The sequence below is a fragment of the Oryctolagus cuniculus genome, chromosome 2 (assembly GCF_051225735.1).
Source record: "Oryctolagus cuniculus isolate XC-2025 breed Fujian yellow rabbit chromosome 2, ASM5122573v1, whole genome shotgun sequence".
Lineage (NCBI taxonomy): Eukaryota > Metazoa > Chordata > Mammalia > Lagomorpha > Leporidae > Oryctolagus > Oryctolagus cuniculus.
In genome coordinates, this window is record NC_142868.1 from 87657501 (window position 1) to 87685255 (window position 27755).

Here is a 27755-nt window from a genome sequence, read left to right on the forward strand (position 1 = left end):
CGAGGGCTTTGGGAGCCAAGGAGCTTCCTAGGGCAGTGAGCTCTTCTGCCTGGATGGTTGTGTTGCTATAATTGTTTTATCTGGAATGAGTGTGAGGCAGGCACTCCATTCATAGGATCACATGGAAGAGGAATAAGTTGTTTTTTACAATGTGAATATTTAAACTCTGCAATTCTATCAAGTATTGAGAAAGGAAGGGTTCACTTGTTTTCTCACCATTTGAAGGCATCCTTTCTACTTCTGTCATCTAAAAGAAGAGGATCAGAGGAAAGCAAGAAAGTGGATAAATGCATATGTTATTTATTGGTTTTCTCTCAATATGCAAATGCCCTCTCCCATTTTTAAAATAGCACCTGATGGGCCAGTTAGCATTGGCCAATGATATATGTGATCTTTCATTATCCTGTGTCTCCTTTCCCCCGGCACACTGCTCCTCTGCCTGTGTCTGTGAGTAGACATGTACGTGGTATGTGATCAGTTGTATTCATCATGGGTTGAAACTCAATGTGCCTTTTTCTGCTTTCATCACATTTTACAGTGGATTTCTCTGTATAGACCAGTGTCACCTAGAAAATAATTTTTGAGAACTAGAGCATGCTTATCATTTGTGTTCATCGAATAGTAAAAATTGTCATTGACTTCTCAGTTACATTTTTACTATTTGTTCCAAACTGAGAGTCCCCAAATCTTCTGCTTTTATTTCCAGTACCTCCAGAGCTGTCCCCGTGTCCTAGCTGTGGCATATACAGCAGATGAGCAGGTTGGGATTGTCTGGATTTGGTTAGATCATAATCGTGAACACTTGTCTTAGTTCACACTGCTGTAACAAATATACCTGGACCACGTGTTTCAAGAGTAGAATTTTATCTTGCACAGTTCTGGAGCCTGGAAGTCTAAGCTCAAGGCTGTGGAATAGGCACTTCTGCTGAAGATGAGTTTCCTAGTTTGCAGGTGCTGTCTTCTCCCCTGGCCTCTCAAGGCTGTGAGGACAGAAAATAATCCCATTCAGAAGGTCTTCGTCTTCATGGCCTGATTACCTTCAATGACCCATCCTCCTAACACCATCAGATTAGGCTTTCAACTCAGATTTTGGGGGGATGCAACATTCAGCCCCTAATAATTTCCAATCAGGCTCACTGTGACTTCTGGAAATGCTAGGTTTTTGTTTTGTTTTGTTTTTATAGTTGATGTATTATGCTGTTATCCATCCAGTAGAAAAATAGTTTCTAAGCCTCAGTTTGTCTCTTCAGTCTTCCATCCCAAAGATTATATTTTTGAAGGAAATGAATTTTTTCCCAAAGAGCAGCTCATTTCAGTCAACTCTCTGACACTGTTGTGCCATTGTCTTAACTGTAAACCTGTCCAAATGTTTTTTATGACATTGTATCATTTTCATCTATAAAGTGTGACTTATTCCTCATTTGTGATTATGCTATTAAATCTTCACTATATTATAAAGTTGGTCATGGGTACTTTCACTGGTCTGCTTTTTGACAAATCTTGATTTGATAGTACTAAATTTCTTAAAACAACTCTGTTTATTCAACTCAAAATAACTGTGTTTACTCATTTCGGTAAAACTGTATCTGAAAAATATGTGGTCTCATTTCTAAGTAGTAATACCAGAAAATACATCCTTCCTGCAATTTGCAGTACTATTGTGTCCCTGAGTTAATATTTGGAATGGCCACATGAACTGTATTTTAACAGCACAGTCTGGAGTTCAATTTGTGTTAATGTATATTGTTACTCTGAGCAAAGATACTGGGAGACAGAAGAAAAGAAATAATAGTGCAGTGATATCAACATCCTTTCTTTTCTTTCCATTCCTGTCCCCACTTACCTCATAAGAACATATTAATACTTTGTGGACTTCTCACATATTTGCTGGGGGAGTCACCTTTAAATGTTAGGGACAGCCATTTCTCCTAGAACACATTGACCCATTTGATTGATGGTTTAATATCTTCCCTCAAACTACCATCTGGCATTGGCTGTTTCTTTTAATTTCAAAACCCGTTCAGTAGTAATACAGGTCATTATTGCCCTCCTGACTCAGACCCTGGGTGCCAGCAGAATTAAGTGGTTGTGATGAGCCATTGGTATCTGCAAACTCTAACCGTATTGATGATAAAGAGCCAACTGTAATGGCCTAGCAGTATGCACATGGTTGTCTGATTCATATTCCCTTGTACGTGGAGGAAGGGTGCCGAGCTAGCTAAATAATCCAGTCACCTCATGCAATTAAACTTAGTGTATCAGAGGGCTCTATTTCTCCCTTTCTTCCTGCTGACCGCATGCACCCGTCATCACCCCAGCAGGTAAGTAGGTTAGGTAACACTAAATTACTCTTTTGAGTTGTTGCCTTGTTTATGCTCCATAAGTCAAATGCAAAGTTCTTGAGGTGCCCTTACAGGTCTTCAAATGATGTCAGTGAGTCTTTAGTGAGCATACTGAAGCAACATCTGGATCCGCAGAACTGGTCACTGGGTTATGATCTAGGGTTTTGCTTTGTAAGGAGAAAGCCTGTGAAATGAGCGGGCACTTTCGGGAGTACCGCCGTGTGGGCTGTGCTTTGCTTTAGTGCTTAAGCTCTCAGAAGCAAGAACAGAAACCAGAACCTCCACAGAAAGGGCTCTACCTCTGCCCAGCCCTCCCTCCCTCCCTTAATTTTCCTTTAGCAATGAAGAACAATAAAGCTGACAGTAATTCCCATTACAGAGTGAGTACCTGTTTAATACTGTGTAATATCCCAGTTCCTTCACATTTGTCTACCTGAACGTCCCCAGTGACTTTGTAGTAGCCTATTATTCCTTTTCTACATGGAAGAATTTGGAAAGTAGGAGAGGTTAGATATGTTGCCTAAGATCCCATATTACACAGTGGGTGGGAGAGCCTGGATTTGAACCTTCTACCTGCACAGCCCACCTTTGTTTCCTTGTGTCAGGCTGCCCCTTGATAAGATATCAGAAGGAACAGTATTTCAGCTGCAACGTGGTAAAAATCTGTTTCTGACAGTGTCTAGCGTCTTCTCCACAGAGGATGAGGAATTTAAGCATCTTCTATTGTACAAGTTCTACATCCCAATCTGATAATTGCCAATACAGGACCCGGCTTCTACTGCTGGACGCTGGTGCCACTGGTGTGGGGTATTGTCAGCCTTGGCTAAATGGCGCCTCTCAGCAGGCCCAACTAAATCTCAGTATTAGGAAAAATAACAAAGGAATTAAAGGATTTCTTATGAGCATCAAAGCTCTATGCTCATCTCAGCATCTTAAGGGATTCTAGAAAGAGGACTTTGTTCTGCAAAGAAGGTCATCTCATTAAGAAATGCAAGGCAAGTCCTGCTCCCTCTGCCTTTCTGTATGAGTCCTTCACATAAAACAGGGATTTTTGTTTTCTAACAGGGAGGTCGTCCTTTGCACCTTCTATGCACTTCAGCTAACCATTCTGGTCAAAATGCTGTAGTAGTATTTGTAATGGGGATACTGATCTCCTGATTCTTGTAATCCCACATTCTTTGCACAACATGTAATTAAAGAATGGGAAGAAGTATCAAAAACAATAAGGCAATATTGGTATCATTGAAGCATTCGATGCCAAAACAATGGAATCTATAAATTCAAATTATTTTTAGATGTTATACAGCTAAATTCTCCTTTAAATTCTGTGAAACATGAAATGTAGATGATAAAAATATAAATAAGCAAGTCAGAAGAAGGGAAATGAAAATAGCTGATAACCATATTTTAGTATTTAACTTTGCTAAGGATCAATTATATATTAAACAATTAATATTTTTTACCCACTGGTTAGTATGTACCCCAAAAATGCCATGTTTGAGGCTGGTAAAAATGAAATAAAAATGTTAAACTCCTATATGGATGGTGCCCACATAAATTTGCATGAAATTTTTGTACTGTATCATTTTCAGTCAAGACCCTTTATTGCAATGATAGGCTTATACAATTTCACCACCATCTCATTTATTTATGTAATTTTTGAAAGTTTTTTGTTCAACAAACTTATGTTGAGTCTCAGAGCTGTTTAGCCACTGGAGCTATTAATAATGGACAAGATTCCCACATCCTTTGCTTTCATGGAAGCTAAAGTCTCGAAGGTGTGTTGATGCACATGAATAATTAAAAAGTAGTAAAAAAAATTACAGAAGGACAAAGAAAAGGAATGTGATCAGTCCAGAATTTGGGGAGTACAGGTAGAAAATCCTGTAGGATGTGTCAACTAACCTGAACCTAAGAGATGTAAAAATGGTCCGCAAGGCAGAAGATAGCAAAATTTCATGTTATGGGTAAAAGGGAAAACATGCATGCAGGCTGCAACTATGAGACAATCTCTGTAGCTTCTTGACAATGAAGTGGTTGAACAGATAAAGCTAGAGACACAAGTAGAAACCAGATCATGAGAGTCCTCGGTCAGTGATTTTAAGAAAGATATTTTATCCAAAGCATTAAAGGCTCCTAAGGCAGACTGACAAGTGTGAATTTGTACCTTGGAAAGTTCCTGCTGCTTTGCAAGGTGTGGGTCAGGACCAGTTGTAGTAATTTGGAGGAATGAGGAGGGTGACCAGGGTAAGTGTAGTGGGAATGGGATGAAGAGCAGCTGCCAAATTTAAAAGATTTTTTTTAAAAAAAATATTTATTTGAAGGGCAGAGATACAAAGAGAGAGAGAGATCTTCCATCCATTAGTTTACTCTCCAGATGGCCATAATGGCTGGTGCTGGGCCAGGCCAAAGCCAGGAGCTTCGTCTGGGTCTCCCACATGGGTGGCAAGGGTCTAAGCACTTGGGCTGTCTTCCTCTGCTTTTCCCAGCCCATTATCCAAGAGCTGGATTGGAAGTAGGGCAGCTGGGACTTGAACCTGTGCCCATATAGGATGCTGGCATTGGAGGCAGTGGCTTCATTCACAACACCACAGCAGCAGACCCTCAAAGATGTTTGAGAGACACAATCAGCAGGACTTAGTGATGAATTGCATGAGGGTCTGAGTAGGGGTGAAGCTGGTGATAGCCATGTTTTTTTTTTTTTTTTTTTGACAGAGTGGACAGTGAGAGAGAGACAGAGAGAAAGGTCTTCCTTTGCGGTTGGTTCACCCTCCAGTGGCTGCCACGGCCAGTGCACCGCGCTGATCCGAAGGCAGGAGCCAGGTGCTTCTCTTAGTCTCCCATGGAGTGCAGGGCCCAAGCACTTGGGCCATCCTCCACTGCACTCCCGGGCCACAGCAGAGAGCTGGCCTGGAAGAGGGGTAAGCGGGACAGAATCCGGCACCCCGACCGGGACTAGAACCTGGTGTGCCGGCGCCGCAAGGCAGAGGATTAGCGTAGTGAGCCGCGGCGCCGGCCGATAGCCGTGTTCTAAATTGGGAAGTTTTGTGACTGCTGGAGACCTTTATAGATCTATGGAACCCAGGCCAAAGAACAGGTCTGCGAGGGGCAAGGCAGTGAGTTGTTTCTGGCATATTTAGGGGCCTTTGGAACATTTTGATGAGTCTATCTACAAATGATTGAAAATACAGATTTGAAGTTCAAGAGAGAGAACTGGGCTAAAGATATAAATTTGGAAGGAAACAAGATATGGAGATTATAATAGCTAGATTGACACTGACACACCTACTTTTACACAACCACTTGGAATTCCTTTCATGAGAAGTTAATGATAGCATGACAAATTAGATGGCATACTACAAATATGAGTACCCTTTGTATGCAGAGCCACCATGCTACATATGCATCTGAGCGTGGTACTAAAATGTATCAAATTACAAGTAGTAAAGTGACACATTGCTTAGCAGAAGGGATATACATCCTTCAGAGAAATGCATCATTAGGCGATTTCATCACTCTGGGAATGTCTGTTAGTGCACATTGAGCTGAGATGGCTAGCACCTTAATAGGTGATACAATCTACGGAACCGCCTTTGCGTAGGTAAACCATCATTGACCAAAATGTAATTATGCTACTCATGACTTCATTAGGCATTGAGAATTTGATGACAGCAGGTAACGATACTTAATGTCTATACTTTCCTATACTGTAGTATAATAAGCCATAGATTTCAATATAAAATATGGCATAAGATAGTAAAGATGGCATGGTTAGTTGTATTTTACTAGAAAGTTGCATGTTAGAAGGTCATCATGAAAGAGACTTACAAGATTGCTTTTTGGGTAAAATTTCTCAGTAGGTAATAACACAAAATGTAGTCATAAATGTAATACATCTTGTGTCCCACCAAAACACAAACAGCACAGTGTAATGGGGAAAATATGGTTCAAGTTGCATCACTCCTGAGAGCTTCAGTGACTTCGAGATGGCCCAGGTTTTTATCTAAGGTGACCTCTCACTGTATTTTGCCTATCTGTACATCACATGAAACACCTTCTATCAAACCAAATTGCAACCCAAATCAGCCGTATTTGAATTTTTAAGATGTGCAGCTAACTGCTCCCAGTCTGAGCTTTTAAGATGTGACCTGACATCTAATGTATTTATTTCAAAGGGAATTTAGTGTTTGTTCCTTAAACTTTTGTTTTTCCCCCTTTTGTTTCTTCTTTTTGTCATAGAAAGATTCAAAGTCCCTGCTGTACTACTGTGCAGAACATAAAACACACAGCTCTTCCTGAAAGGTAATTTTCCAAGAATGAAAAATATAAGAATAGGGCTTGTTTGGTTTTCTGTCATTCAATATTGCATTAAAACAACCATTTTTCCATAACTATGAATGGCCTCACTCTTGAAAACTGTCAGTTATTAATGAAAAGCGATAGCACTTTGAAAGCAGAGCCTCTCCCAAATCCCACTAGATTTTTTCAGATGAATTTGAAAACCAGTCAGTGGTAAACATTGCTACAGAAATGTGTGCAATGTTGGGAGATAAAAAATTTATTCATTTTATCTACCATTCTCAGCAAAATGTTACTCTGTTTTACATTTTAAAATGAGTGATTTTTATAAACCTTTAGGTCCAATTCTTTTCCATTGTTTCCTAAGGATGTATTTGCTTACTTTTTCTTAGATACATGGACTTTAGTGCTTCTAAAATATTGTTAGCGTACTTGTAGTTCTGATTTTTTGGCTCACTTTTAGTTTGTAAGTTCTTTGAAACAGTAACTGTTTTGTCATGTTTGAATCCTCAGTTTCTAATTTCAGTAGGTATGAACATGTGTGTCTGTTCCAAAATATATATATATATATCTGTATATGTATATATTAAATGTGTTAAAGTGAATTGTGAAAATTTGCAGAGCAATGAATGCATTCTTGTAAGCTCTACTAAAATGTGAAGTTCCTGGTTTCACAGGCTTAGAATGGCCCTGCTGATTGAATGTGTTGTAAGCTTTGTTTACCGTATTTCATTCTGGAGAATTTAAGATCCACTCAATGAAATAATATCTTAGGCTGACAGCATATAAGATTGGCACAGGTAAGGTGAACTATGGAAATGCAGCAATATAAAACATTTCCATTTTTATTAGAGCTTGCAAGGAAGTCAGAATAGTTTGAGTTAAAAAAAAAAACTTTTATTGGGGCCTAGCGAAAGGGTCTGTGTTTCATAAATTGCATTAAATATTTGGTATGTAAAATTCCGGCTGTTCTGCATTAAACGGGTATAATGCATCCCCTATCTAATTAAGTAACCATATGGAGACAAGTCACATTTACATAAACAAAAGCAGAGAACCCAGCTTTATTGTGTTGTGTTTTAGATGATGTCCGTTGGCTTTCTTGGGATGGCTTTCTGCTCTCACTTGCACATTGCCATGGTTCAAGATCCATACTGTGAGTGGAACTTAGAGTCGTTTCTAAGGTGCCTTACTTCCTTTAAATAGTACCATGAGAAATGCTCTGGGATATTAGGAAAAGTCCTGTGTTTAATTACGACTTCCTTAGTGAAGTCACTACTTTTGGGATCTGTTCAACAGCAAATCCACTGTGTATTATTCCAGCGTGCAGGACAGTTTTGTGTATGGTGTGACCATTCACTGTTTATTGAATAAATGCTTCATTGCATGTTTTTAGAGTCTGTCTTAAATTATTATTTATCTGTTTATATTTTATTTATTTAAGAAGCAGCAAGGGAGAAAGACAGACAAAGGAAAATCTCCCATCTGTTGGCTCAATTCCCAAATGCCCACAACAGTCAGGGAAGTGAGACCAAAGCCAGGAATCAGGAGCTCAACCCAGAGCTCTCAAAGGGGTGCTAGGGACCTAGCTACTTGAGCCATGACATGTTGCCTTGCAGTTTGTGTTACTAAAATGGGCACGGTCTTATCTCTGGCACCATCTTAGGCTCATGCCCCCATTGCCATCTTGCACAGTAAGCTTCGGTCTTAAGCCCAGCCTGGCTTGCTAGAAGTCAGGTGACCAAATGGCCCAACCACAAGCTTCAGCTCCACTCCCACCCTAATGAAATTCATTGTTCCCACTTCCCTACCCCCTGCAAGGCTATAACAGAACCTGCTTCCCATACACATGTTTTCTTGACCTTACTCTCTGGACCCCTCTCCCTTTTTGCCCTCTTTTTCACCCTCTCCCTCTGGCCTTTCGGACCCCTCCGCCAGGTCAATAAACCCTTTCCCTTACTCCAGTGTTTGGTGTGTTTTGTGCCGGCCCTACAGTTTGCATGTTAGCGGGAAGGGGGAGGGGGGATAGAGTTGACACTCAAACCCAGGTAGTCCTATGGCATTTTAACTACTATGTTCAACAATCACCCGAAATCCAATCTCCAAGAGTTTGGAACTTACTGTAATCTCATTAATATATGAGGGATTGTCAGAAAGTTCATGGAAATGTGTATTACGACAAATGCATACATTTCAAATTTTTATGAGTAATAGATTTGGTGTAGTTCATAAAATTCTAAGAATATAATACCTCCTTCCTTCCTCCTTCCTTTATTTTTAATTTTTGTGATATTTTTAAATTTACTTTAAAATCACAGGCTTAATCCTCCACTGAATAAAAAGTTCAACAAGTAAAAAAGTAGAAATACCACTTTTTTCCATCAAAATAAACTCACCCTGTTAAAAATATTTATTTATTTGTTTATTTGAAATGCAGAGCAACAGAGAAAGATGGAGAGAGACAGAGACATTGGTCTTCCATCTGTTGGTTCACTCCTGAAATGACTATAGCCAGAAATGGGTCAAGGTGAAGCCAGGAGCAAGGAACTCCATCATGAGTGGCAGGGTTCCAAGCACTGCTTTCCTAGCACATTAGCAGGAAACTAGATCAGAAGCGGAGCAGCTGGGACTCCATCCAGCACTCAGTAGCCTAATTTGCTGTGCCAGAATGCTGGCCCCACATTTATGTTAATGCTTTCTTTAAATACTCTCACGTGTATGGGTATCAAATAGTAAAGAAATGTAGTAAGCAACAGTTGATATTATAAGCAATCTGAGGTGAACATGATAACAGTAATCACAAAATTGAGATAAAATATTAGGATAATAAATTTTGAAATTGAGATCATAAGGATTGTATTTATAATTCATTTTTGTGTTTATGCTTTTATTTATGCCACAAGGATGGAGAGGTCGCATGTAACTATGCAACCTTTAATCATTTAAATCATTTACATTTTTTTTTACATATAGCATCTCCTTTTAGCATCACAAACCCCTACAGAATTTCAAGCACCTATGTCTACTGAAAATGAAAGTGGGGTCTCAGAGTTGAGTCACTCATTCACATCACAGTTAACCCTAAATTTCTTTCATTTCACCAGACTTAGTCTTTATGGCATGGTCATTGGTTGCACTCATAAACAAATACCAACATAGTGAAAAGATATTTTGGACAAGGAAGGGGAAAAAAAGCTTAAGTATATTTAAACATAAAGTCCTCTCAAAATGTACAGAAATGGTTTAGACCATCTTGAAGACCATCTTGGAAAAATCCAGAGATTTTTGAACCCCTGTTTGGGATGACTGTGGCTTCCACTGTGTTCCATGACATGTTTAGCACATCAGGTGGGCTACTGTTGGCCATGTGGTGTAGCTAAACCTACCAGACCCACAGTGCTTTCATCCAATTCCCTGTTTCTTGCTGAGGCCATCTTCTGTTACACTCCTTGCATGCCAACTGAAGTTGCAATGCTATATATTCCTCTGTAAGCAGACATATTTGTCTCCAAATGAAACATGGAAAAATCCTTATTTTATCTTCAGACAACAAGTATTCCTCGTTTATTTCTGATTTGGGTGAGGATGGCTAGTTAGTGAAATATAGTCCATGGGGTACTTGCTGTTCTCTCAAAAATAGTTATTTTCTCTACACCTGCTCTGAGAGGTGTCCAAACACAGCTTTCCTGACCTGGAGTCACAGCCCAGCTGATAGGACCATGGGATGATCTTGAAGAAAAATTGTATGCTTGATATACATGGTGAGGTGCCACACAGATAATGTGTAGTTTTGTGATAGCAGCCTTTGGTTTTATCAGCTATAAGCTATTGTTCTAAAGCAGCCTTCCTACCCACGAAATAGTGTCAGGTTTCTAAGGGTTCCTTCGTCAGAACCAAAATGGAACTGGGAGGTGGTTGGATGGAGCCAGAGACCTGTGTTCAAATTCTGAGCCCCCCATTTCCTGGCTGTGTGAACTTAGACAAGACCCAGAACTCAAGCATTTCCTCAACTGTAGAATGGATTACTCATAGGAACTCCTGGAGAGACTTGTGAAGCTTCAGTGACTGAATCCGTAGAGAACTCAGACCACCAAAACCTTTCATCCTTCAACAAATGCCAGCCCTAACTTTTACTTTCTAACACCGATTCTGTGTTTCTTAGCTTACTACATTTTTTTCCTTAACAGCTGATGGCAATGGGTTTGAGGGAAGCTTGTAGCAATGCCTTGCTGAGGAAGGAAGACCCATTCTATCATTAAATGTTCGTTTTTTGCCAAAATAACAAAATCTGACCATGAAGAGCTCTCAGTAAGCAGGGATTTCGAAAAAACCACACACATTATCGGGAGCCAAATGTCTCCTGGTGCTCTTGCAGAACTCCCAGGATTTTTGGAGGAGTTGCTTTAGAGCCCCCAGACCTGGGTCCTTTCACTGATTTGCAGAAGTGCGGAGCTAGGAGCTGGACGGTGTTGCTGTCTGCTGGCTCTCCGAGGAGTAACGAGCAAAGTTCTTGCAGACTGAAAGTGGGTCCATGCAGAGCGTGCTCAGCCCCTTCCCAAGACCCTGGTTGGTCCATGGTGCTGACTGGTTGTTGATGCCATGTTCTTCAGGGAATTTTTACGGTAACCAAATAGGCTTTTGTACCTCTGGAAGGTTACATGCAGGTGGTAGTTGTGTTCTGGCCGGATCTGGGATGTCCCTGCCAGGACCTGGTATTCTCCTGAACAAAACCCCTCCAGACAATACTGACCAATGGGGTCTTTGTTTGAAGAGCAAATGACTTCTTGAGTCTGGTGATTAGAATCTTATCGAGCCAGCTGTACCACTCTCTCAGTCCAATGAACTCCTCTTTTTTTTTTTTTTTCTTTCCCCAGGAGTTATTTATTTATTTGAAAGGCAGAGTTACAGAGAGAGAGAGGCAGAGAAAGAGATATCTTCCATTTTCTGGTTCACTCTCCAAATGGCTGCAGCAGCCGGAGCTGGGCTGATCCAAAGCTAGGAGCCAGGAACCTTCTCCGCGTCTCCCATGTGGGTGCAGGGGCCCAAGCAGTTGGGCCACACTCCACTGCTTTCTCAGGCCATAGCATAGAGCTGGATCAGAAGTGGAGCAGCCGGGACTTGAACTGGCACCCATATGGGATGCCGGTGCCACAGGCAGCAGCTTGGCCCGCTAAGCCACAGCACTAGCCCCTGGTGAGCTCCTCTTGATAGGTGGTTAATCCTGAAGGCAGGCAAGGACACCATGGGTAAAGGGGCACGGCCAAGAGGCTGAGTCTTGCTTCCACATTAGGGACATTCTTACAGGGGTTCAGGCTCTCAGCCATGGCTGCACTGGAGTGTCCTTGCCTCTTTCCCTTTTCCTCTTGATCGCCCTGGTGAGAGAAGCAATAAATGGGAGAAGACACAGTACCAGCCACGCCTATTCCTTTTATCAGGAAAATAACAGCTTTCTCAGAAGCTGCTGGTTGGGAGTCCTTGACGAGACTGGTGACATTTGACTGTGCCAACCTACGAGGAGGTCAGCTGAGCCTGGGGCTTATCCAACCTCTGTGGTAAAAGCAGTGTGGGAGGAGGCAGATGGCTGGGTCGGGCAGAAACCAGCATTTGTCACAACAGATCTTCAGACTGTTAGCTGAGTTATAAAGGGGTGGCAGTGTATTGGACGATGAGTGCATTTACCTTGAAGCCAGGCTGTGTAACATAAATCTATTTCTTATAATAATAAGTCCCCTCCTCCCTCTGCAAAGAGAGAATCTGGCTACAACTGCTAAGCTTCTGGAATGTTCTGGTATCCCTTTGTGTTCTTCCGGCTCCCCCTCCTTTCCCTATTTCTTGAAGACTCCCCTGAGAAACTCCGTTCCAGATCGCTAGCTAGGGCTGAACTTGACCCACATCCAAGGGGTGAGGGGAGGAAGGTGAGTGCCAGGCCTGTTGGGTCACAGATGGGAGTCCTCCTGCAGAGGTAGCCTGCAAAGGGACGCAGCCCCCTTGCTCGTATGACATCTCAATCGTGTGATTACTGTTACCATTTCATCTCCGATTACCCATGATACCAAATGTTACTTATTACATTTCTTTACTATTTGATACCCACATACATGAGGATAAGGACCTGAGTGTAAGGGATGGGTGAGCCACTACATACTACCTCCAGCACAGCGGGAAAAAAGAAGAAATTCTGTCATACTCCTGTTTCCACTTACCTCATTTAATTGTTGGAAGGATGCAAGGAGATAGCAATGCATACAAAAGTATTGCAGAAATTTCATGTGAAATGCATGTATGAAAACACTGCATGGGGCTGGGGTAGGCTAAGCCTCCGCCTGCAGTGCTGTCATCCCATACTGGTGTAGGTTTCTGTCCTGGCTGCTCCACTTCCCATCCAGCTCCCTACTATGACCTGGAAAAGCAGTGGGAGATGGCCCAAGTGCTTGGGCCCCTGCACCCACATGGGAGACCTAGAGAAGGCTCCTAGCTCCTGGCTTTGGATCAGCTCAGCTCCAGCCATTGCGGCCATTTGGGGAGTGTACCAGCAGATGGAAGACCTCTCTCTGTGTCCCTCTCTCTGTTACTCAGCCTCCCAAATAAATAAATAAAACTGTAAAAAGGTACATGGATTTCAGATGTTTATGCACCAAAATTATCTTTGTCCTATTCTGCCATGAGCTACTTAAAGCTACCTCAGATAAATACACTACCCTCTGTCACCTTCCCATTGCCACTCAGATGAGAACTTTTTCTTGGTTTCCTGTTTTCACGGATTCCAGCCTTTTTGTATGCACACATGATTTTGACTGCGTCAATAATATTTATGATACAATGTCATGTTTTATTTTTTTCCTCCCTTCAACACTAAGATTGATTCTTTTTTTAGAGTTTTTTTTTTTTTTTTTTGAAAGGCAAAGTAACATAGAAGGAAAGACAGTAAGAGAGAAAAATCATTTATCCATAGCTCTGTTCCATAAATTACCACAACAACCAGGGCTGGGCCAGGCCAAAGCTAGGAGCCAATAACTCCTCCTGGGACTCCCACGTGGATGGCAGGGTCCTAAATACTTTGGCCATCATATGGTGCCACCCAGGCACATCAGCAGAGGGAGGGTCCTTCCCTAGCCTAGACTCTTACCCTCAGGCGTTTCCATCTGTTTCCTGCTCTGTTTCACCTGCAGGCTGAACTTGTTACTGTATCTAAAGTCCATTTATTTAAATAGCAGACAGATAGCCTGATTGCTTTGTGCTGTCTCTGTTTTATGAGTTTTAGGTGGTTAAAAACTGATTTATCCTATGATCTAGTGTCTTTATTGGACATTTTATTTACATCGGATAAATGTGGTCTCACTATTGACATAAAGGTCCCTCTTTATGACCCTCTGGCCTTCCCCCCTGCCGTCCGTATAATTACTTCAGACACAATCGTGGCTGTTTACAACTTAAGTGAAAATCCGTCATTCCAGACGTGCATCTGTGCCCATCCACTCAGGCTAGCCCCAGAGCTCTAGGCCTGTGTTGTTTATCTGGCACCCCTTTTATTCAACAGGGAACTGGAGCCCCTGGTGGGAGTGTGAGCATGTGGATGTCCATATAAAAGCTTTTAATACTTTTGTCATTTCCTCTAATGCGTGGATTTACAGAAACCTGCAGGGACTTGGTATTTATTGAAAATGGAAATTGGTGCCAGCAGTCAGTCACAGAATAAATTAATATGTGATATTTTATAAAGTCCATTGTAAATGTAATTTAAAACATTGAAAGAGAGTGCATCTGAGATTTCTGTCCCACAAACCCCTCCCTCCCTGTGATCCATCCATACATTTCATTATCCGAGTGACTTTATTGTACTATCATAAGGTAAATTGTCCGCCTTTACACTTTAGAATATTTGCTTTATGATGATTTCTTGATAGTTCTAATTACATAGGTTGACTTTTCCATTGCAAATAGGATTCAGGGCAGTATCTTAAACTCTGTTGTGTGAGGCTACGTAAATCGATGTATTTAACTGGTAGAAAGAATCTCGTTTGGGAGAATCAAGCTATTCAACTGATTGCGGAGGAAAATCTTGCTTTTGTGTTCCCTGGGTAAGGAGTCATTTTCTGAACTGAATCTTTTATGTTTTTCCTTACATAAAATAACTCTTGAATGCCAAGACCCCTGCCCCCACCTTTTTTCATATTTGAGGATTTTCCCTAAAGGTTCTTATAACAGGGCTTTCCCATGCTATTAATGAATTATGCTCACCTTCAACAGGGCTTTTTTTTTTTTTTTTTTTTAAAAAAAAAGATGGGGGGAGTTAACTTTATTTTTTTTAACTTTTATTTAATAAACATAAATTTCCAAAGTATACAGCTTTTGGATTACAGTGGCTCCCCTCCCGCCCCCGTAACTTCCCTCCCACCCGCAACCCTCCCATCTCCCACTCCCTCTCCCTCTCCCATTCCATTCACATCAAGATTCATTTTCAATTATCTTTATATACAGAAGATCAATTTAGTATATACTAAGTAATGATTGTAGCAGTTCGCATCCACAAAGAAACACAAAGTGTAAAGTACTGTTTGAGTACTAGTTATAGCATTACTTCACATTGGACAACACATTAAGGACAGAGATTCTACTTGGGGAATAAGTGCACAGTGATTCCTGTTGTTGACGTAACAATTGGCACTCTTGTTTATGGTGTCAGTAATCACCCTAGGCTCTTGTCATGAGTTGCCAAGGCTATGGAAGCCTTTTGAGATTGCCAACTCCAATCTTATTTAGACAAGGTCATAGTCAAAGTGGAAGTTCTCTCCTCCCTTCAGAGAAAGGTACCTCCTTCTTTGATGGCCTATTCTTTCCACTGGGATCTCACTTGCAGAGATCTTTCATTTAGTTTGTTTGTTTGTTTGTTTGTTGTTGTTGTTGTTCTTTTCCCAGAGTGTCTTGGCTTTCCATGCCTAAAATACTCTTTTGGGCTCTTCAGCCAGATCTGCATGCCTTAAGGGCTGATTCTGAGGCCAGAGTGCTGTTTAGGACATCCGCCATTCTATGAGTCTGCTTTATATCCTGCTTCCCATGTTGGATTGTTCTCTCCTTTTTAATTCTTTCAGAGTTAACTTTATTTGAAAAGCATAGAGAAAGATATAGACAGAGAGGGAGCCACTGAGCGTCCATCTGTTAGGTCACACTCCCCCAGTAGCTGTAACAGCAGGGCCAGAAGCTTGGAGCTCCCAGCTGGTCTCCCGTGTGGGTGGCAGGGTCCCAAGTAGTTGCACCATCTCCTGCTGCTTTCCTAGGCACATTAGCTGGGAGCTGGGTCGGCAGCTGAATAGCTGGAACTCGAACCAGGACACTGGTGTCTCCAGCCACAACACTGGCCCCTTTACAGTATTTCACTCATCGTAAAGAGGTCGTGTGCCTGGGTGGCACAGAAAAGGCCAGCGTAGGTCATAGTGTGCTTCTCCCCTCCCAGGCTTGCTGCTGCACTACAATCTAATGGGTGGGATTGGTCTTTCAAGTTGATTTACTAGGTTACTTTCCTCAACTTAGTCCTAAGGATATTTGGTCTCGATGGGAACCATCTTTTCCAGGACATGGTTATCTTGGTATTGAAATCTTTGCTTCCATTGCTTTTTCAGGGAAACAGCCTTGGGAAGGCACGAGATACCTCTGCACCTTGCTCATAGGCACAGCTGTCTGCCCTTGACTTAGAGATAGTTTCCTGGAACTTAAGTCCTGGCTCAATGCAGTAAGGAGGCAAGGAAGTTGTATATGGCCTGCGGCTTTCTCTTTCTGATGTTGCTTCATAAGGGCCTTAAGGTTAAAGGGAGCCCTGTCTGTTCCTTCCCTTGAAGCAGGTGGAATTGTAGCCACTGACAGCATGCTCTCGCTTTGTGGTTTGTCTTCATCGTCAGCCTTGGGAGTGCAGTCTGTGCTGTAGGGTAGAGGGGTGCTTGGGCCTAGGGAGTGGGTCAGAGGCAAGCAGGATGAACTCACATTCCTTCTGGAGAAGTAGGCGTTTGGTGAGCTGTCCAAGGTAGAATGCCAGACAATCTCTACAGTCTCATAGATTGAAGAAGAGGAAAAAGTGGACACTTTGGAATTTTTTAGACAATATCTTGTGACTGGGTACCCCTCCACCCTTGTCACTTTCATTCACACACTTCTGTGACTGGATAACATGAGTTCTCCCCACTTTTTCAAAATTTGGAGGTAACCTGGAGTCCTCATGGAGCCCTCTACAGTAACCGCTAGGCAGAGTGAATCTGGAGATTATGCCCAACACTTCTTAGATATTTATTTCAGTTCTTGGTACACAAACACTCAGATTCAACACTGAAGACTCAGAGACCTCCTATTCGTTACTTTCATTTGCCCAGCAGGACTGAAGGTATATCCCTCCACCTGGAGGTCTATCATGCCGGTGCGGACTGTGTCCTGACGTCCTCTTTGGTTTTGCAGGAGCCGACAGTGGTGAAGCCCTTCCCGATTCCATCCCATCGGCTCCAGGGACGCTGCCCCATTTCATAGAAGAGCCAGATGATGCTTACATCATCAAGAGCAACCCGATTGCGCTCAGGTGCAAGGCCAGGCCGGCCATGCAGATATTCTTCAAATGCAACGGCGAGTGGGTTCACCAGAACGAGCATGTCTCGGAGGAGAGTCTGGACGAGAGCTCAGGTGAGTGGGAGGGGAAGGCAGAGGAAGCCACGGTGGCCTTTCAGATCCACACACGGCTGCAGGTCTGCGGAAGACTAGAAGTATGTACATTATCCCAGACTCGTAAGGTACGAATTCACCTTTATATGTTTTTAAGAATTCTTTCCTTGCCAGGGAGAGAAATAGAAAGGTAGAGTAAGAGAACTTCCATCTGCTGGTACTGTCCCCAGATGCCTGTGACAGTCAGGAATGGAGCAGGCTGAAGCCTGGAGCTGGGAGCTCAATTCAGGTTTCCCGTGTGGGTGGCGGGGAGCCAACTGCTTGAGCCATTACAGCTGCCTCCCAGTGTGTATATTAGAGAAAGATAGAATTGGAATCCAAAGCTGAGATTCTACCCAGGTGTTCCAGTGTGGGATGCCATTGTCTTAACTGACATCTTCATCACTGAGCCAAATGCCTACCCCTTTGATCAAGTGACTCTACAACTTTCTTGGTAGTCAATTCTCATACAGTACAGAAGAACTTTGTCTGGTTCTATATGAGAATACTTCAAAAACTGAAATTAAAAGATGAGTTTACTTTGGTACAAATAATTTTTAAAATTTATTTATATTCTTTTCACTTTTTGAAGAGCCTTCTCATATTTTACTAGAGAATAGAAATATTATATGCTTTTGAGTTTAAGTTCATCATACCAGATCCAATCTACTGTCACCATACATGATTAATTTCATGAGCCCTGACAAGGTCAGCTCACTAAATATCAGATCTCAAAAACGAGCAAGTCTCCGATTAATTAGGAAGTTTCACATCAGTTTCATTTATTAATAACACACCCATAATATCCATATACTTGGCCAGGCCTTTTAGTGTATTCAGAGATAAATAAGAAACAGCCCATAGGGGGCTGGCGCTGAGGTGTCGCTCAGCCTCCACCTGCAGCGCTGGCATCCCATAGGGATGCTGGTTCACGTTCCGGCTGCTCCACTTCCGCTGCAGCTCTCTGCTATGGCCTGGCAAAGCAGTAGGAGATGGCCCAAGTGCTTGGGCCCCTGCATCTGTGTGGGAGACCCAGCAGAAGCTCCCAGCTCCTGGCTTTGGATAGGCTCAGCTCTGGTTGTTGCGGCCATTTGCGGAGTGAACCAGCAGCTGGAAGACCTTTCTCTCGGTCTCTCCCTGATTGCATCCATAACTCTACCTCTCAAAGATAAATAAAATCTTAAAGAAAGAAAGAAGCAGCCCATAAAGATGGGCTTTATACCCGTTAGGAATAAGATGAACACACCAGTCAGTGCAGTATAAATGAAGGTAGGATAAATGTGTGAAGAAGTCTATTTTTGGTGCTGAGAAGGGTTAAATTTAAAAATTATGGCCCTGTGCAAATACTGACAGAGGTTGTGGACTTCCACAGCCTACGCAGCTCATGTCAAGAGCCTCCAGTGGTCACTGTGTCATACATAAGAGTGTTAATTGTTAATTAACAACAGGAGTCACTGTGCACTAACTCCCCATGCAGGACCTCTGTCCTTAATGAGTTGTATTATCAGAGTTAACTGTAAAACTAGTTCTCAAACAGTATTTTTTGGTGTGTGTGTGTGTGCGTGTGCAAATTGTTGAAATCTTTACTTAGTATAGAGTTGGTCTTCTGTGTACAAAGTTAATTGAAAATGAATCTTAATGGACAATGGGACTGGCAGGGGGAGAGGGAGAAGGAAGAGGGGTGGGAGTATAGGTGGGGGACCAGGTATGGTGGGAAGAATCACTTTATTCCTGAAGTTGAACTTAGGAAATTTGTATTCCTTAAAAATAAATTAAAAATACTCAAAACAAATCACGCTGGCGCCGCGGCTCACTAGGCTAATCCTCTGCCTTGCGGCGCCGGCACACTGGGTTCTCGTCCTGGTCGGGGCGCCAGATTCTGTCCCGGTTGCCCCTCTTCCAGGCCAGCTCGCTGCTGTGACCAGGGAGTGCAGTGGAGGATGGCCCAAGTGCCTGGGCCCTGCACCCCATGGGAGACCAGGAGAAGCACCTGGCTCCTGGCTTCGGATCAGCGCGGTGCGCCGGCCGCAGCGCGCTGGCTGCGGCGGCCATTGGAGGGTGAACCAACGGCAAAGGAAGACCTTTCTCTCTGTCTCTCTCTCTCTCTCATTGTCCACTCTGCCTGTCAAAAAAAAAAAAAAATCACATCTAAGTAGGACGATCAGGAAAGCTGCTGTGGAAGTGATGGTATCTGAAAGGGGCATTGATGAATTTGTTATCCAGATAAGCGCAATTGAGGCTGCACTGTAAGAGGGAGACATGCTACAGTGGTCCAGCCGGCACGAACATTAGCAAATGAAAACGTTAGTATAGTTCAGCAAGGCACTAATTCAGTTGGAAGGTAAAATTAAGAGAATAGCTGCTGATATCCAGGAAACCGTCTTTAATCAATGGCATGAAAGGCCTCACATGTCAAAAACTGGAGTGCTGTACTTAGTTCTGTGGCTGCTTTCAGGGTGGTTGATAGATGGGAATGCAGTGACTGGAGCTCTTGTCAAAGGATGACTCTGGCAGAAGTTGTTGGATGGCACGAGAAACAAGCATGGCAAACATCCCTGACTCCCCTAACAAGAGAGAAAGTGAAGTCTAGTTCGGGGGGAGGAGGGGCACAGACCCAAGATCTAGACGTTTGCATATGCATTATAAGAAGCATGTTAATAAATAGGACTCAATTGCTGATTGCATGAATGAATGAAGATGCAGTTATAAAAACTAATCTTTCTGTAGAATAGGACTAAAGAGAATATTTAAGTAAAACATTTGCATACAATTGTGTGTGTGTGTGTGTGTGTGTATGCATACCTCTAATCCACATACAGTTCTGAACTAATTTGGGATTGCAGTATAAATGCAAAACTTCAGACAGTTCAGAATACCCTATGTGTTTCCCATTGGAACTAATGTGAAGAATAAAAGAGAAGTCTGTTTTAGATGCACACTCAGAATCCTGGCAACTGTGTGTGAGAGCTGGAAGGCAACCGTGTGACTCGGTTTTGCTTGACTGCAATGAAAACTTGCTTTATCAAGAGGAAGGGTTTGTTCAGCTCGTAGTCTTAGAGCCTAAAAGTCCACACAGCAGGCCGGCGCCGCGGCTCACTAGGCTAATCCTCCGCCTAGCGGCGCCGGTACACCGGGTTCTAGTCCCGGTCGGGGCGCCGGATTCTGTCCCGGTTGCCCCTCTTCCAGGCCAGCCCTCTGCTGTGGCCAGGGAGTGCAGTGGAGGATGGCCCAGATGCTTGGGCCCTGCACCCCATGGGAGACCAGGAAAAGCACCTGGCTCCTGGCTCCTGCCATCCGATCAGCGCAGTGCGCCAGCCGCAGCGCGCTGGCCGTGGCGGCCATTGGAGGGTGAACCAACGGCAAAGGAAGACCTTTCTCTCTCTCTCTCTCTCTCTCTCTCACTGTCCACTCTGCCTGTCAAAAAAAAAAAAAGTCCACACAGCAAGGCACAGGTGTGGCGGCTCTGCCTGGGCTGAATTGCGCTCTGGTATGGAGAGCGACGGTGACAGTGCACGCAGGATAAGAGAGAGAGTCGGTGGGGACACACTCAGGGTTTATAACAACCCTCTCATGAGGACTCAGGATGTCATATGAGAACTGCCTTCTAAGAACAATGCCTGAAGACCACTGGCCCCATCTACCACCACTCTGGGAATTAAGCCTTCACCAAAAGCAACGTCCATACTGTAGCAGGATTTTAGTGGAAGCTCTCTTCTATACATATGGATCATAAAATCCAAGAGACATGACTAGTTCATGTCCAGTTCTTTCTAGTTCTGATTCTTTGCAGAACCCAGATTTCTTATTTCCACTCTTGGTGTATTTGTTGGGCCGCCTTTCTCTCCTTCCCAATCAAAATGCCAGCGTGTTAGTTTGCTGACATGTGAATTGATTTCAGAACTTCACTAATTTTTTTTTTTTTTATCATGAGTCTGTTTAGGGTATCAGTTCCCCAAGTGTTAAAATTCATGAGAAATTCTACATTCTTGACCATCCCTGCCATTTCTGTAAGGGCCAATACTTACTCTGTGTTGCATTTCTGGTACTGTTAGACAAAGATTTCTAACAAAAATACCCGAGTATTTCTAGGACTGCAGGTACAGTTTTCTCCTTGAAAGGAAGATTTGGCATAATTACTGGCAAACAAAGGTTCTGATTTGTGCTTGCAAAGTTGGAATCTAAAACAGACATAGTTGCATGGGCCTGAAATTGGGAGAGATTAGACCAGAGACGTGGGAAGCCTCACTGGTCTGACATGAAAAATTCAAAGGAAGGCTCTGAAATCTGGGAGAGGGCCACAGAAGGAACAACACCTACCATGTAGCCAGTAGTTTGTAAACAATGGTACAATCTGAAAATTTTCTGTGTCTCATACTGAGCCTAATTTGGAATGACTTAAATACCAGTGGCTCAGTGGGACTCTATGTTTTATCCTCAGATGTCTCTGTCCTAGATTTTATCTGGTAATGAACTCAAAACAGCAGAATCCCATTGGGTAAACCATTCAAAATCAAAGGATGAACATGGAAAAATGATCAGCCATTTTCCCCCCTGCTGTTAGCAAGTCTTATAGCCATTCCCATTTAAAGATAAGTATTGCAAGCCAATTTAACAGTCCACCCTCTTGTAATTTTTCAGCATTCTGTCTTGTTACTGTTTCCCCTTTTGAGTTGCCCTCACATTGCTAGGCAACTCCATGTTTTTGCAGAAAGTGTTGTCAATTACATGCTCTCCCTCCAATATAAAAATCTCCCCTTCTCCACTTCCTTTAGAAAAAGACCAATAAACATCACATATTTCAATGCAACTAGGAAAAAAATGACAAAATTTGAAGAGATTATATACTTTAAAAAATACTATCAAGAAAGAATTTAAATTTTAACAGTACCTTTTGGAAACAAATTTAATAAGCACTACCTTTTCCACCAAATTATTTTGCTTGAATCAATAGGAAAGAAATGTCTCTCCCTAAACAGTTTTCTTCTGAGCAGTTAATGAAAATCACTGTCTACCACATACTGCAATTATGTTTCCTAAGCTCTGTATTAATAGTGGAGTGGTGGAAACAGGAGAAAGAGAGTGGAGATATTAGACCCCAAACCGATACATAAGTGCAATTAAGGATGGAAACAAAATGGCTTCAGGTATTGAAAAATAGATGCATTACCTCCCTGGGGTTCTCCAGTGCAGAGCTAGAGAACAGAGTTTGACTGTCTTGATGGTCTTAATGGTTTTTGATTAGATCTGTAAAATAATTCAGTCCAGTAGGAGTGAATGACACTAAGAGGCCAAGGACAATGGGACCACATTTAACCAGAGAGAGGAAGAGAATCATCCATGTTATTTTAAGTCCTGTCGGAAGGGACTCCTTATTTACTTTTGAGCAGTGTATTCTCCAGTTTGGGGATCCCAGAGGCTCTTGGAAGCCCTATTTACTTCCTAGCCCCCTTTCTTCCACTAATGAATGGGCGCTGCCTAGGCCCTGCAAATGCTCAGAGTAGACATGGCATCTTCTGTGTTTCCAAAGTGGAAGCGATACGTCCTCTCAGTTGTGAAAAGCTGCAAACTGCCTTTGGTCTTTCTGGTAATTTGGACCCGTCATCTAACAGTTCAAATACGAAGAAAAAGGATTCTGTGTTTTCATGCAATTTAGTTTGGAAAACCTAGAGCTAGAGTTCTCCCCTGCAAAAAAGTGCCATTTATCTGACATGAGTTACTGTGTTTGCACAGACGTGCCTATCTCTCTTAGTGATGTGCACTTCCAGTTCTCTGCACGTGCCAGGCATCCTCTTTCATTTGTTCTGCCTCATTTCATTCGGAAATATGGGAACTCTTCTGCCCTGTGTGGTTTTTTTTTTTCCTTTGTTAACATCTGGAAGCTGAGAGTTGAGAGGCACTCCCAACCCAGAAATCATGCTCCGTGAAAAGAGCGTGGTATTCAGTCACACCAGCGTTGAGAGCTTCCCTGTAGCAGCAGACACACAGCAACTCACAAGCACACGCATCTTGGCCTTCAAGGATATGGTGCCTGTGGGGAGCTGGAGTCATCCACAAGCTAAACTACTTCTTTATTGTTTGGTAAAAACAAGAGTTCCCTTAGCAATGCTCCATGGCTCTTATCTGCTTCTCCCTGGGAGACAGTGAACACTAATGAGGGAAATAATGTGTATTCCAATGTATTATAGGAAAAGTCTCCACTCCAGTAAACTAATATTTTTCTTTTTAAAGAATATCATTTCATGGACTTTGTTGTGTGTGGTTTTCTTTTTTTTTTTATTAACAACTAGACTCATTATGCTCTCTGGGTATGAAAGGTTAATGTATTGTATCGAGAAAAGGAAGCAGGCGAGAAATAAAACTGTACTAAATCTTTGAAGTTTTTTTTTTTTTTTTTTTTTTTTTTTTTTTGGACAGGCAGAGTGGACAGTGAGAGAGAGAGACAGAGAGAAAGGTCTTCCTTTGCCGTTGGTTCACCCTCCAATGGCCGCCGTGGTCGGCGCGCTGTGGCCGGCGCACCGCGCTGATCCGATGGCAGGAGCCAGGAGCCAGGTGCTTTTCCTGGTCTCCCATGGGGTGCAGGGCCCAAGCACCTGGGCCATCCTCCACTGCACTCCCTGGCCACAGCAGAGGGCTGGCCTGGAAGAGGGGCAACCGGGACAGAATCCGGCGCCCCGACCGGGACTAGAACCCGGTGTGCCGGCGCCGCTAGGCAGAGGATTAGCCTAGTGAGCCGCGGCGCCGGCCCTAAATCTTTGAAGTTTATGTGTCAGAACTTGGCTGTGCTGGGGATGAAGATTTGAACATAGAATCTTCCAGAAAACCATTAATTTGAAATGATCTCCAATGATTCACAAATCACCAAATACATTTGGGGAATATATCTTTTAGCCCACACAACACGGAAATAATCTCTCAAGTGTTCCCTTGACAAGTTTGTGGATTTGAAATATACTTTTATAGAAGCGGTTTCTCTTTTCACTGTAGATTTCACCATGCACATCACTGTGCTTCTGTGAGAAGACTGACATCTTCCTAAGAAGTTTGCAGGGAAATACTTTTTTAAAAAAGATTTATTTTATTTATATGAAAGATAAGAGTTATAGAGAAAGGTTGAGACAGAGAGGTCCTCTATCTGCTGGTTCACTCCCCAGATGGCTGCAATGACCAGAGCTGCACCAGGAGCCAGGAGCTTCTTCCGGGCCTCCCACATGGGTGCAGGGGCCCAAGGACTTGGGCCATCTTCTACTGCTTTCCCAGGCCATAGCACAGAGCTGGATGGGAAGAGGAGCAGCTGGGACTCGAACCAGCGCCCATATGGGATGCTGGCGCTTTAGGCCAGGGCTTAACCTGCTGCGCCACAGCACCGGCCCCTGCAGGAAAATATTATGAACTTCCTCCATAACCTGTGACAGGGCATGAGACTGTGTCTCTGGTGTCTCATTCACCTTCCCTACCAAAAAACAAAAAAGAACAAGAATGTGTCGCTCCCCCTCTTCGTGGAGGAACGACACAGGACCCTGCGCTGTTCTTTCGTCTGCTCGGCCCTCCCCGGGTTTGCTGCTGGTTCTTCCCGGGTTGGCTACTGTCCCTTCCACCTCCGTGGAAGGGCAGTTCCCCCTGGCCACTTTCCCCACTTCCGCAGGGGAGCGGCACACCGCCGGCCGGCTCTCTCGGGGGCTGCACAGGTGTTCCCTCAGATGTTCCCCTTAGATGTTCCTGGTGCATGCCGTCTCTCTCCTCCTTTATAGTCCTCCTCCGCCAATCCCAACTCGGCTGCCCACACGCCGAGTACGCTGCTCTCCTCCAATCAGGAGCAGGTCCTACAGTTTATTGGTTGAACTGGAGGCAGCTGTGTAGAAGCTGTTTCCTCCTCTCCCAGCGCCATATTGTGGGAGAGCAGATGCAAAGAATAAGTCTTAATTCCAGTAACTTAGTCTAGTCCGAGTTGCTCCCAGTTGCTCCCCACAGAATGGAGACCGTTACCTCTCCTTCCATGCCTTACATCGATAGAAAGCACTGAATGGCTTAATGTATTTCACTAACAGCTCCTACTATTGACCGTCCATTTGTTCCATACCCTAAATTCTTTCCCGATATTCTTGGACTTTCTCAGTCCAAGTCTTTTCTGCTCATACATTAAGAAGTATGTGCATTTATTTGAAGTGGAGAAAATAAACATCTAAAATAATAATAATTCAAACATCTCTAAGGATTGTCTCGTGGTTAAGATAGTAGTATTAAGTAGGGCTGTATTTCTTTGTGTTGATTGATGCCTTACTTAGCTTCTTTTCACCTCAGTTTTACCATATGTCAAATTTCAGTTACAACCCTCTCTAACAGAACCTAAACCCTGGCACACTTTGCCCAGGGCCAGGTATATATAGCAAGTACTCAGTCAAGATGAGCCCTTGAAATAAGAATGTATCAAATTGCTATTTTATGAATTTTTTGAATGAGGCAAGTGACTAGTGGTTGTGATTCAAAAAAAAAAAAAAAATTCCAGGGGCTGGCATTGTGGCATAGCAGGTTAAGCTGCTGCCTGCAATGTTGGCATCCCATATTGGTGCTGGTTCATGTCCCAGCTGCTGCACTTCGGACCCAGCTCCCTTTTATGTACCTGGGAAAGCAGCAGAAGATGGCCCAAGTTTTTGGGCTTCTGCCACCGACCTGGGAGAACCAGATGGAATTCCAGGCTCCTGGCTTCAGCCTGATGCAACCCTGGCTGCTGTTGTACCTATCTGGGGTGTGAGCAAGCAGATAGAAGACTGGTCAATCTGTGTGTGTGTGTGTGTGTGTGTGAGAGAGAGAGAGAGAGAGAGACTCTGCCTTTCCAATAAATAAATAGATCCTGAAAAAAAGCAAACAAAAAATATACTTTCAGACTTTTGCAATTCCAAAAGAGTAACATTGTTTTTTTATTATTATTATTTTACTTATTTGAAAGTGAGAGTTACACAGAGAGAGAAGGGGAGGCAGAGAGAGAGAGAGAGGTCTTCCATTCGCTGGTTCACTCCCCAATTGGCCACAATGGCTGGAGCTGTGTGGATCTGAAGCCAGGAGCCAGGAGCTTCTTCCAGGTCTCCCACATGGGTGCAAAGGCCCAAGGACTTGGGCCATCTTCTACTGCTTTCCCAGGCCACAGCAGAGAGCTGGATCAGAAAAGCAACATCCGGAATGCAAACCGGTGCTCATATGAGATGCCGATGCTGCAGGCTGGGATTTTAACCCGCTGGGCCACAGCGCCGGCCCCGGGTAACATTGTTAACAGATTAACTATCTACCCTTTATAGAGTAACCTTGTATTACTTGCTTGTGATTCCCTCATTCCGTGCCCATCCGTCTTGGTGTTAGTCTCAGAGCCAATGACAGCACTGGGAATAGGGGAGCTACCGGTTGCGTGTTATGTACCCTAACCACGATCTACTCGCTGAAGCTGGTTTCAGCGACTGCGGAAAATGGGAGCCACTGACAGCGACAGCAGACCTGGAAGTCATGACCACGCTTCCCACGATGGGCGTGACATGGGAGTGAGCTGCGTACAGGATGCTGTCCTCACCATAACCCTACCACGTCCACCTCTGCCTCCTAGGTTTCCCTTCCTGGTTTCCAGACAACACCATGGAGTTCACGTGTGCTCCGCTGGCAGACGCCCCTGAGCTGATTAATTCTAATCTCTGGTGTGGAAGAAGCTGGAGAGCTGGGGTGTAGTCTTCGTCTCTGTACTTAAGGCTGAACTTGTGGTGCTTCTGAGCAAGACGTGGAGTGCTTATTATCCTGGGGAAGTAAAGAGTATTCATTAAGCAGAGTGCACAAGCACATTCAAGGGAGGGCTTTTTTTAATTTTTTTTTTTGTCAGCATACATTTTAATCTTGTTGCTAGGATGAAGTTGCAAAAGACATGCGGCCCTAATTAATCATCTGCCAGTAGGATGAAATATGGCTCTACCTTTTTAATTATCTATATTTAATTTACTATTTTTGGTAGTGAGTTGGCCTGAAGACATGTCGGCTCCCTCAAGATAGGCAGATGGGACTCTATGACACAATTTGGAATCTTCAAGTATCAGAAGACTTCTAAAAGTTTGTGGAAAAGTGGGATTAAAAGACAACTTTATTTTGGTTCCAAAAGTGTTTGGAATCTATATATGTGAGAGATCTTCAAAAAGGTCATGAAAAATGCACATTGTGAAAAAACTGTGGTTTTAAAATTTTTTCCTCCAAAATAAATTGGCCTTTTAATTTAATTTTTCCGTGAACTTCGGGTGCATCCTGGTGTATGGGATACTCATGTGCCTTCCCCAGAGCTGGTGAGTCTTGTCCTAGAACCAGGCTTTCTATTGGGTAAGTTCAGAACCTTCAAGTCTTAAAGGTAAAGGCTGCCAACCCCAAGAAGGTTTTTCTGACCCTGGAGAGGCTGGAAGCCCTTCTGCTGTGATC

At 43.3% G+C, this 27755-nt stretch overlaps 1 protein-coding gene across 9 annotated transcripts in view; it reads left to right on the plus strand.

The window, feature by feature from the left end:
- Positions 1–27755, plus strand: part of UNC5D (unc-5 netrin receptor D) — a 582366-nt gene that overhangs the window by 317645 nt on the left and 236966 nt on the right. For all 9 annotated transcript variants that reach the window (XM_002709540.6, XM_051833981.3, XM_089327353.1 and 6 more), the window contains exon 2: positions 17082–17300. In XM_002709540.6, coding sequence (XP_002709586.1) covers positions 17082–17300 — 219 coding nt within the window. The remainder of the gene's footprint in view (positions 1–17081; positions 17301–27755) is intronic.